Source organism: Phoxinus phoxinus, assembly GCF_949152265.1.
Source record: "Phoxinus phoxinus genome assembly, chromosome: 10".
Lineage (NCBI taxonomy): Eukaryota > Metazoa > Chordata > Actinopteri > Cypriniformes > Leuciscidae > Phoxinus > Phoxinus phoxinus.
Window position 1 is genome coordinate 20398493 of NC_136885.1, and position 12355 is coordinate 20410847.

Genomic DNA, 12355 nt, shown 5'->3' on the forward strand with positions numbered 1-12355 from the left:
TCGTGGTTTCAGCTTGATCGAATCATGTGTCTGGGTAATACTGTTGTGTATATGCTGAGTGCCTTCATTGTCATCTCAAAAATGTTTTAGTAACAACACACACACATGTTGGTATCATTATGAGGACTTTACACAGGCTTAATGGTTTTTATACTAAGCTATCATTATAGTGACATTTTCTATTCCCTTACCCTAACCCCAACCCTAAACATAAACCTCACAGAAAACTTTCTGCGTTTTTACATTTTTCATTATTTTTTTTTAATGTTTATTTAGCTATTTGAATTACTGGGACAGCCATCCTCGTAATTTATGGGATAGAGACCTGAAATCTAAAAGATTACATATTTGTTGGTTTATATTTTAAACATTGTACAGGAAGTGTAAACACAGAATAGATTATATAGGGTACAACGGGGCTAAAAACACACCTAAAGAAAATAAAATGTGCTTTTCACTACTCCAATAGATGATTGTAGAGAAAAAAATGATTGAACATTGATGGAGCAATAGCTTTTGTGTGACAATAAATAATAAAAGTGGTTTGTTTTGTTTAAAACCTGCAAATGTATGAGGTGGCAAGGTGGGCCTTTTACCACATGTACAAATACTTTTTCTAAAGTAATATATTTTGAGTACTATATGAGTTAATACTTGTTCAAAATAATCACAGTTGAGTTTGTGCTATTTTCTGTTTATTTTGATAAATAATAATAAATATATACGTAATATAAGTTCAATAAATATATAGGCTACTGTCATTAAAATATGTTCATGTTCACAGGAACATAATTATTTTTAAAACTAAAAATTCTGAAAGCATTGATTGAATGAGATCCCATAATAATTTAATATAGCTCCACAGTAACAATAAATATTATATTTTATTATATAGCATAAGTAAATATTTTTAAATACGGTTTCGCTATAAATATGGTGATTATCTCTAAGGTGGACACCCAACTTAATATATGATATATTTACCATCTGAATCTAACCATGTCATGTTAACAAGTGGAAAAGCTATTTTATTATTATCATGTTAATTATTGTTCCTTTATTCCCAACAGCAGGGGCGATATTTGCCCCAAATGCCATACTTTTAAAATGTATTAAAAAACAGTTGCTTTACCTTGAACAAAACTGAAAAACATTAACAAGACCTTTGTCTAAAAATATAGTAATTTAATTTTATCGATTTTCATTTGCTACATCTACAACATTTTAAAAACATTAAAAGTTAGATCAAATTAATAAACTTTGCATTACTGTCCGAGATCGCGGTAAGGATCAGCCACATTTCCACACATTGTTGTTATGAAAAGTACTGTGCTGAATTTTTGTGCCATATTGTTTTAAAGAGAATAAAGTCAAATTCGCCAGTTTACCCCCGCCCCGCTGCGCCTGTAGCCCAGTTGTACCCTATGGTAACGGTTGTACCCATAGGTTGTAGGCTACCCTATATATAGGCCTATTAGCCTATAGCGTATTGCTGCCATGGCCATTTGAACTGGATTCGTTTGTTATTGTAGAATGTACATGTAACATTACACCTGAAATTCATCCTGCCGACATTCCATCCACATTTAAATCTCAGAACGCGTTTGTCTTCCTGGAGGATTTTATATACGAAACTCGTTAAGTTTCCAATGATTCAAATACATCCACATGAAGCCTTCAAAAATAAATGGACATAAATCGACATAGATTTAACATTTTAACTTAAAATACATAATGCAAAATGCACGTGAAAAGTAAAAAAAAAAAAAAAAGGAGATTATAATTTAGATACATGACTCATGACCCACGAAATTACAAACAACGTCCGGGCCGCTAAGCCCCGCCCATTTGACGTCTCTACCGTGGTAAAAATGTATTATTTCATTCCTTACTATTTCATGTAAATATAATAGTTGTTATAAATGAATATCGTATTATCACATTTTATTACTATTCTACATCTTATATGATAATACTGAATTTGTTCAGGCAGACGTTGCGTGCTAACCATCATGGAGCCAGAGGGAACGTAGCCTAATCAATATTCATGAGCTAACCTTTCGCCATAGTAGGTTTCGTAAATTTGTCTCCCCCCAACAACACACACTGTCCTTTACCGCGAAAAGTGCGGTGCCTTTCCCATCGAGGAAAGCCTGAGCTGGCTAGAGCCATTATGGCTGCGGTTTATTCTGAAAAGGAGTGCAGTTTGCAATCAAATAATGAAAGTTTGTCCTCTGAATATGAGAAAGGTTCAGCCCAAGAGGTAAACATCGATCTAGTGAACAATAGCAAAGCCAGTAATGCTAGAAACACGGACGGAGAAATGGAATTATGTCCCCGTGGCCCTACATTGAAAGCCCAGGACCACGCCGAAGTTGTTGCAGCCAATGCTGCAGTTCCACCCATGAAGATTAAAGCAGAGCAAGTGGAGGAAGATGAATGTGTGGTTGTACATATGGACAAGGTGGAGGAAGGAGATTTGGCTGATATGTTTACCAGTACAGGAGACTCGTCTGAGAGGGATGGAAGTACAGAAGGTAACGTTTAGCAACTTTTTTTGTTGTTGTTGACAACACCGACCTTTCAGTTAGTCCATAACTACTATCTTTTAGCTTGAAAACAAACCAAGAAAAGTCACCTAAAATTATATAAAATAAAAAAACCACCATCTAGGTTTAGGTTTAGCTACACACAACCTTGCATCATATTTTGTTTTCATATAATTGTACATAATTAAGACGTGCATCTTACTTTATTATGTTTTATATTTTGCGTTAAAACAGCTGGGTTAATTTGCACCAGCGGATACGCGTCGTCACGAGGAATGACACAACAGCAGCAGCTCTGTCCATGAGGATAAAAAAAAAATGTTCTACTTGCTGCCTGTCATTATATTTTATTATGGTTGACTGATTTGGCTGGCATTTCATAACGCTGAGATTTTCCTCTTAGACTAATAGACATTCTTTGTCATTTTCAAACCAGCTGTGCAGACATTGTAGTAGGCAACGAGATGTTGGCTACTGCTCCACCTTAATTTATATCGCAGTATTGCCGTTTTGCAGTAGATGGCAATCTTTACTCAACTTTTGAATTGCGCATGTGCGTAAAATAATAAAGAATAATAGAAAGACTAATTAAATATTGTTTTACACGATTTCCTGTGTTTGAATTCTCTATATAATATGTTTGTGAAATGTATTTTAATATTTTATTAATGATCATAATACTGTGGCTCATTGGATCATATAATGTTCAATATCATTTGAGGTGAACAAATAATTCGAACCAGAAGCCGAATTGTTTGTTACCTGGCAACAGGTTTCTTTAACAAAGCCGCCTTCCAGATCGTCTTAATTTACAGTTGTGTAAAATTTAAACAATGAAACCTTTATTTAGTAGTTTTATTGATGCTTTTTTTTTTTGGTTCCTTATTTGATTTCTTATTAAGAACAGAAGTTGCATAAAAACAGTAGATTGTATTTCTGTTTTTTTCCTTATCATTTGTAATGCATAAATTATTTCTGATGGTTGTAATACACAAAGCAAATGTTTTGCCTGATTTGTTATCCTATTCATTTCCTCTGTTAAAATTGACCTGAATTAATAAATTATTTCCACTTTAAGATTATAAGAGTTTTTTTCTTCATTATTTTATTTGGACATTTGGAGTAAAGGGGGCTTTTTTCAGTTTTTTCTTTGGACATTTGTTGGCTCTGTACACTGTTTATTCTTTTCTCTCCTCTGGCCACAGGACTCACCCTGACCTCCCATTTTCCCCTCTTGTATTTTTAGGGGATTGGCCATTTCGCTGTGAGGATTGCAGTGAGGCATTTGGGAACAAGGAGGATTACTTAGAGCATCGCAGCGAGCATATCCATGATGGTCCCATAGTCTGCCTGGACACAGATTCGCAGTGGGATGACCTGCTCATCTCGACCGACGGAGGCCGAAGAACGTTGTTCTGTGCTCTGTGTGGACAAAAGTTTTCAAGCTCGAAAGGCTTTTTCACCCATCAACTGAAGCATCGCAATCAAGACATTAAACAGGGGATAGGTGACGGCTTTGGTGAGGGTGCAGTAAGACAGAAGCTTTTTGAATGCAAGGATTGTGGTAAAGCTTTTTCCACTATTGGTCAGTGTCTCAACCATCAGCGTTCACATAAGCAGGCCTCAAAATCTGTTTTTCATCAGCTTGCTCATCTAAAGAAAAAGTCATTTCAGTGCCCCACCTGTGGACGCTGTTACTCTCGGGCTTCGGCTCTTGATGCACATCGTCGTTGTCATGAGGTAAAGCTGGTGAAATCCAAAACCTGTGAAACTGAGAAACCTCTGCCACTTAATGAATCTCCAGGTCAAACTGAAGACAACGGCACAAGCTCTGAACAGACTGAGGAGCATGAGCAAAAAGTTTTTCAGTGCTTCTGTGGTAAATCTTTTCGCACCATGTGTGGTCTCGGTACTCACCAGAGATTTTCAACCAGCTGTTCGGAAGGGAAGGTGAAGGAGGAAATTAAGCATTCGTTTGTTTGCTCTGAATGTGGCAAGACCTTCGTTAGCTCTGTGGCTCTGTTGTGCCATCAGCGTTGGCATAAAAGACGGGCACAACTTGTCTGCAATGGCCAGCCATATAAATGTACAGAGTGCGGCAAGGTCTTCACTTCCCTCACGTTTTACAATAAGCATCAGCGATTGGCGCACAGTGAAGAGCTGCCAGCGAAATCATTCCTTCATCAAGTTATTCAGCTCAAGAAGAAGGCATTTGAGTGTCAGGAGTGTGGTCGTCGGTTCTCGCGAGCATCCGCCCTGCAGTCGCATCAGCTCTGTCATACTGATGTCTTCGGCGACATCATGGAGAAGAAGCCTGAGATGAGCACAGCCACTCACACATTAAAAATAAACCAGAATGACAATGCTGACAGTGTGGTTATTCATTCTAAGGAGACCTCATACCCTCAAGTTCAAAAGAAAGATTGTAACTCCACTGATACAGTAGAAGAGTATGGGGCCATAGATGTTGATTATGAAGTTGTCCATATCACAGCTTCAGATGATAATGAGAACAACAGCGGTTTCTCTCAGGATCAAAATCCTGATCTTGAGTTAGTGTGTGAATCAGACCAAGAGGAAAAAGATGACTTGGGCTTCAATTTGAGTCAGACCGCTGAATCCACCTCCTCCCTGCAGTTGAATCCAGAGATTGATGTCAAAATTGTACAGATTGATTATGAGCATTTAAATGATGAACCATTAACAAATGTGGAACCTGTGAGCAAAAGCCGTCCTCAAGAAGCAAAGTATAATTGTCCACACTGTGATCGTAAATTTCTAAAGGGTTCGTCCTTGCGCTGTCACATACTTTGGCACAAGGGATGCATGGGGAAAAAATCTGATAGGAGGCAGAAGTTTGACGTAGTGACGCCAACAAAGAAGGAACTTTTAGCATGCGATGTTTTTGGCCATGAAAGTCCCTCTAAGAGTGCTCATTGCTTTAACACAGTAAAGCATGAGGATAAAGTGGCGTACAAGTCTATTTCATACCAACTTGAAAATCTGCAGAAGAACAACATTAAATGTGAAGAGTGTGGCATGTGTTTTTCCCGACTATCTGCATTGCATTCTCACCAACAGAATCACGACAGAAAAAAAAAGACCTTTGCTTGCGTGCAGTGTGACAGGAGCTATGTGACTGCAAGTGGTCTGTACAACCATCAGAAGGTTTGCTCTGGTGGTGCCAAAGACGAAAAGACAAAGAATTTCAACCCAACCAAATCACTTTTGGGCCCAAAGGTTTATCACTGTAAAAAGTGTGGTAAAGGTTTTTGGTCTTTGGGTGCTTTCTGTCATCACAAACAAAACCACTCGGAGTGTGCAGATTTCGAGATGAGGCCACCGGGTACGCCTGACACTGAGAGCTGTCACATACGACGGAAGAAAAGGGGTCGTAGGGGTGGTTATAAAAGAGTGCACCCTATGAATTCAAGAGAGGAACATATATGTGAGGTGTGCGGCAAATCATACCACATGCTAGCTTGTTTTCTTAAACACAAACTTGTCCATGACACCCAAGGTCAACCTGCTGTCAAATCTTTTGACTATCAAGTCCAACAGTTGAAAAAGAACTCCTACCAATGTCCCGATTGTGCAAAAGTTTTCTCCCGTGCCATGGCCCTCCAGTTTCACATGAAAAGTCATGGTTATGAGACTGGACTTCCTTTGATGGACTCTGACTCCTCTGAGCGACCTCAATGCCCGACATGCTACTCTTTTTTTGCATCTGAGTCGATACTACAAAATCATCAGAAGCACTGTTTAAAACCTGAGGACAATGTGGAATTTCCACAAGAATGTGTTGAGCTAGAGGTGCATGACGCATCCTCTCAAAAAGCTAAAGATGATGTTGACATTTCTCATTCAACTGATTCTAAAAAAGAACAAAAAACGCCTTTTGCTTCAGATTTGAAATACAAATGTCAAGACTGTAGCAGAAGCTTTTCGGTAATTGGTGCTCTAAATTTTCACAAGCGAATTCATCGTAAAGGTCACCAATCTAAAAAATTTAAATCCAGTTCGGCAAAGCCATTGAAGCTTGGAGAAGTAAAGCCAGAGAAGTGTTTGGCAAAATCGCCTTTTGTTTGTGCTGAATGTGGAAGATATTTTGGCACCAATTCAGCTCTTGGCACACATAAGCGGTGGCACAAGGACAAAAAATTTGCCAAATTTCTCTCAAAGACCAATAAGATACGATCAAAGAAAAGTGTGGATGGTGGACCTTATCTATGCAATGTATGCGGGAAAGGATTCTTCTACCTTTGTGTTCTTCGCCGCCATCAACTACATCACCCTCCCATGGAGGCTCAACCCCAAAAAGAGCACGAAGTTTCTGAATCAAATGGTGTTTTTACCTGTCCAGATTGTCAAATGTCTTTCTCAAGTGGGTCTCTTCTAACAACTCACTTTGCAGACCATCACAGCAAGCCTACTGAGACTGAGAAACTACAGTCTGAAATCCTCTCTTCAGATGAGTCGGGTCCATCCGTCAAACTATTGTACACATCCAAAATGGATGTTACCAAACAAGAGAAGACTGAGGTACAACACTTTCAGTGCTCACACTGTGCTAAGAGCTTTTTGAACATACGTGGCCTTCGTGCGCATAAATGGCAGAAACACCACAAGGTTAGTGAACGACCCACTCCCTCTATAGAAGAGCGCTCTGCATATGTAAAGCCCTTTGCTTCTGAAGGGTCCCTTCGTAAAACGTCCAGTAAGAAAGAGCCGAAAGCATCTACGGAGGAGGATCCCGTACAGCACAGTCGAAATTTAGAATTTGCTAAATGTTTTTTCAAATGCGATAAATGTGCTAAAGCGTTTCCCAGTGAGGAGCAGTTAAACGCTCATAAGGAGGTGGCGAAGACTCGTCCGCACTGCTGCGCTCTATGCTGCCGTGGTTACTGGACTGAAAACCAGCTGCAGCATCATCTCGCATGGCACAACGAAGTGCGCCGGCGTCTCCCAACTGAGCTGCGATACAGACTAAGTGCTTCCCTGGCACCTGGGCCTTCAGACAACCAGCAGGCTTTATCACACAGTTCTGAGTCTCTAGTCAAGCTGCCTGTAGCCCTTGTAAGTCCACAAGCGAATAGCCATAAATGTCAGCAATGTGGAAAAACCTTTTTGTCACCTCGTGCGTTGCAGCAGCACCAGACTCTTCACAAAAACGAGGAGCCGTACCATTGTTCGTTGTGTTCACAGACATTTAGCGATATCAGAAATCTTATCGACCACCACCAGGAGTGCTTAGGTGATAAAGAGCTAAAAGACAGTTGCTCAGCTTCTGAAGTAAGAGGCGCTGCTAACCTGACTTGCATTGAGTGTGGCATTTCCTTCAAACAGGAAACAGAACTGCATCAGCATTATATTGAACATGCACGTGGGTTCTAAAACTTGTGGAAAAAATTCATGGAGAGGGATATTGATGTCTGATACATTGGTTACTGCATCTGCACTGATTTAATTGAGGACTTGATTCAAGAGTTTTGTTACCTGCTGTGAGTGTTAGTATATAGTAGAATAACCGTATACTTAAGGAGTGAGGAAAATACCACGATCCGCTTTTAAATTCTACATTTTTGCTGAAATTATTGTAAAGAGAAAAGTCTCTGCTGATTTCGGAGCATTATTACAGATGTCCTCTAAACCAAATAATGTGTTGTAATTACTTGCATAAAAGCTGTACATTTATATGGTTCCCTTTAAAATCTTGTTAGATCTCTGCAAGTGTTCCAAGAGTATCTTAGATGCTCTTCAATCTATTTAGAGGTTTTTAAAAGATTTATTTTCCCTCTTTGTTTGACTGCTCAATTTAGTGTCTCTGTTGATTTCTATCACCTGGCTTTTACTTGTTAAGGGTAATTAATTTAAACTACGAAGGTGTTTGCTGGATATTTTTTTGTACATGTTTTTAAAGATATGTTTTGTAAGCATTAGCCTACAGCTTAAGTCTCATGTGTGGTCATGCTAAACTTTGATTTGGGATTTGTACAGCATCTGTTAATGCCAGTGCCATTGTTCCTTTATTGCTATTTACATCACCATTTTTACAGTGTACACCACAATTCTGTTGCATTTAGGTTTCGTTTTGCATTTTAAAACTTTTCATCTTTCTACTTTTTGAAAACATTTGGGGTTTAATGTTTCTCTTGAAAATGAAGACAACTATTTCCTTTCTAGATATAATGTTATACGTTCCTTGTGAAATTGCCCTGAAGTCATGTCAATGACATTAAGAATGTATGAATAAGATGCAAATGGCGAAGCAGAGGCAGGGTTTTTTGTGTATGTATGGCATTATGAGTCATAAAGAAAATGGCAAATTATTTGAACAACCGAATCACCTTGTGATATTAAATTGAACAGTTATTACCATTCCATTTTGTTGTCTTGTCTGGGTGGTGAGTGTGAAGGTTTATGGGTTGGTTTGTTAATAAAGGACCATCTTTTAATTTCCTTATAAAGTTGATTCATTGGTCATAATTTCAGCAAAAACAGTCTGTTTATTATTTTACCTTGCAGATGTTCACGTAGCCATAGCTTGTTTAATCTCTCCTCTCTCACTCTTATTAATATAGCTGATATGTTGGCTGTCATACATGACTGATGAACTTTACAGTAGTGGTACTGAAGCCGTGGTTGTTAAATGGATCAATTTGGTGGTACAGTATCATTGAATGGTATGAGATATTTTTGCATTTAGCATGCTTTTTTTTCCCTTGAGGTGGCTTGTTTTTGAAAAAAAGGTACTCTTTAATTGTCACTGGAAAAGTAAACTGATAATATTAACATGAATAGTTATTTTACCAGCAGATTTATTAAATGTTATCTTACATGCAAATATTTGTTGTAGCTGGCTAATAAAACCCCATTGTCTGTATTATGTAGTGTGTGATTCTAAACACATCCTACCACACTAGTACCATTTTTGAGACACCTGGATGACCCATTGAAGTTGCCAAAATTATGCTCTTTACAAAAAGAACACTGCATGTAATAGTGTATTCTACATTGTGCTTAAATTGACCTTCCATTTCCAGAGTAAAAAATTCAGAATTTGGTCTGATTGCAATTTTTAAAGCAAATAAATTCAAAAATGTTAATGTATTTGTGGGATGACTAGAAGCCACATGCTGAAATACACTTTTTAACTTGTGATAATGTCCTTGAAACTGCAATTCTTTTTTTTTTTAAATAGGCAGTACTATGCATGCAGTAAAAAGTATGTTAGTGTTTCAATGACTATAAAATATTAAAACACTAAGTTGGGAAAATGTTGCAGCAGACATTGAAATTTTGCTTTGCTCTTTTATTGATATCAACGTGGTCTTACTGACATGAAACTTTCTCTCTTCTCCAGTGAAGATGCACAGCATGAGATGTCAGGTCTGTGGGCAGCAGTTCACTCGCTGGGAGGCCTTCAGAATTCATCTTTGTGAACATGTGAAAGAAAAGAAACAAAACAAGAAAAGACAGGTGGAATCTGTCTCTAATGGAAATGACAACGGCCTGGGATGTGTTACAAAAAAGAAAAAAGTGAAAGTAACAGTCAAAGATGAATCTTTTGATGGTTCTTGTCAGATAAAACCGCCTGCGATCTTCACCGCCTGTCCTGGTGTTGCAATGTTGTCAGAGGAAGAAAAGCCAGTGTATGTTAAGGCAAACCAGGTTTACGCCTGTGCTGTCTGTGGTAAGGTCTATTCCTACCTCAAGTCTTTCAGAATTCACCAGAAACTGCATGTAACTTCAAAAGACCAACAGCCTGAAATCCGCTGTAAAACATGTAAGAAAGCTTTCATCCGCCGATTCTCTCTCACACTTCATCTAAAATTAAGCAAGCAGTGTGTTCCTGAAGAGCCTTCCATCCTTCATTGTGAGCTGTGTGATAAATCTTTTGCCTCTGCTGTGGTATTCGATAACCATCAGGAAATGCACAAGCAGAGGCCCTTCTGGTGTGATGTATGTACTAAAGGTTTCAGAAGTTCAGAGGGATTGAAAATACACTTGCATGGTCATGACAACAAAAAGCACACATGCAACATCTGCCAGAAGTCCTTTCGGGTTTCAGCCGAACTTCGGAACCATTACAATGTTCACACTGGTGCCAGGCCTTACTCATGTGACCTTTGCAACAAGAGTTTCTCGCAACTCGGAAATCTAATTACCCATCGGAAAAAACACCTGGAGGTCTTTAAAGAAGGAGATGATGTTCCCCTCGGAAGAAAGGACACTGGTTTTAGAGGAAAGAATCGAGTGTCAGTTATGGAAAAAGTAATTTTAGGAGTAAGTAATGTTTTCAATCAAGAAGAGGAAATGAAAAAGGACCCAAAGGAAGAAGACGGTGAAGTTAACATCGATGCCAACAACGCTACAATACCTAAAAGCGATTCATCTGACTACTCATCAGATGAAGAACAAAAACATTTAAATGAGGCACAGGAAGACAATTTGCAAGTGCAGGAAGTTAAGGGGGACTGGGAGTGTATTGAATGTGGTTCACATTTCATTGGGGAGTCTGAGCTTCACATGCATTATATGAAGCATGCAAGTGGGGAAATTTGATACACAGTATATGCTTATTATTAATATGGCATTTTATGTGACTCTCTTTACTCAATGACTTAATTTTTCAGTGATAAAGTCAGTCTTGATGACACCCAAGTCTGTTATGCCTTTAAAATGCTATAATATAGTTGTGGGGGTCTTGGATGATATTGGTTTAATCACAAGATTGCCTGATTTTCCTTATTTTCCTTTGGAGACCTTGTAGTTCATTGCTTAACACTGTTATCTGTGAGGCCTTAATTTAGTAAGCAATGGATTTTGACACTACCATTTATCTCTAAAAACTTTTTGCAGTTTTGACCTGTTCATTTTCATGTCTGTTTCTTTCTAGTGTCTTGAATCGAGAATCTTTGTTGTTTTAAAGTGGACTATTTGTTACCGAATACATTTTTTTTTTTTTTTTTTTTGCTGTTAAGAATTGTTACTTGTTACTGGATTTCATGTGTTGGATCAATGCATTATCAATACACCATATGATGTTAATCATAGAATTTATCTTGTGTTGATTAAACAGTTAAATAAATAATGGTTAAAAAAAACTGGCTTAAGTTGTGCTTTACTAAAAATGTAAAAGCATTTTTGTTTTTATTAAAGCTTTGTACTGCATGTACACTACCTTGGTTTTATCATGTTCATGGAAAACGGTGTGATAAGAATTGTTGTTGCAGGTGCTAATTTTCACTCATGAATCATTTGGTTATTTATCTCATTGGTTGTTCTGTAGATATCAATGTTAAACCCCTTAAAACACTTAAAAAGTTGATGCAATTCTTGAACTTAGCAGAAGTTTTCTCTAAAGTTGTACTTCATTCCTCTGCAATGAAGAATATTGTGTTTGCTTTGCTGGCTGTGGCTGTGGGTATGTAGATCTCCTTTATTTATTATATTGTCAATTGTTAGTGTCTTCCTACACATTGACCTGTAAAATTCCTTAGTCTTTAAGATTAATTTGAGACTTAAAATGTTGATTGATCAGATAAAACAGCAAAATATGAAAAACAAACATCAGTTCAAGTAATCAGTTACAAAAGACACAACAAGCTTTAAAAAGTGATTTTATGTACTTAATTACATTCTTTTTATGAAGCTTGCAGTGCAGATGATAAAATCATTGGAGGTTATGAATGTTCACCCAACTCCCAGCCCTGGCAAGTCTACCTTACTTACGATAATGGGTAACGCTGGTGTGGAGCATCTGTGATTAATGAAAGATGGGTTGTTTCTGCTGCTCACTGCTA

General features: G+C 37.9%; 1 protein-coding gene across 3 annotated transcripts; it reads left to right on the plus strand.

Annotated features, from left to right (window-relative positions):
* Nucleotides 1-1887: 1887 nt before the first annotated feature.
* Nucleotides 1888-12355, plus strand: LOC307005962 (uncharacterized protein). Of its 3 annotated transcripts, XR_013799369.1 has the most exons (4): nt 1888-2537; nt 3796-9232; nt 9913-11976; nt 12205-12350. XR_013799369.1 is itself a non-coding variant. In XM_079626519.1 (2 exons), the coding sequence occupies exons 1-2, from the start codon at nt 2174-2176 to the stop codon at nt 7941-7943; spliced, it is 4512 nt and encodes a 1503-aa protein (XP_079482645.1). In that variant the 5' UTR covers nt 1888-2173; the 3' UTR covers nt 7944-9905. The 3 variants fall into 3 exon arrangements, 1 of the variants encoding a protein (XP_079482645.1); XR_013799368.1 differs by having other exon boundaries at nt 9913-12355; XM_079626519.1 differs by lacking the exons at nt 9913-11976; nt 12205-12350 and having other exon boundaries at nt 3796-9905.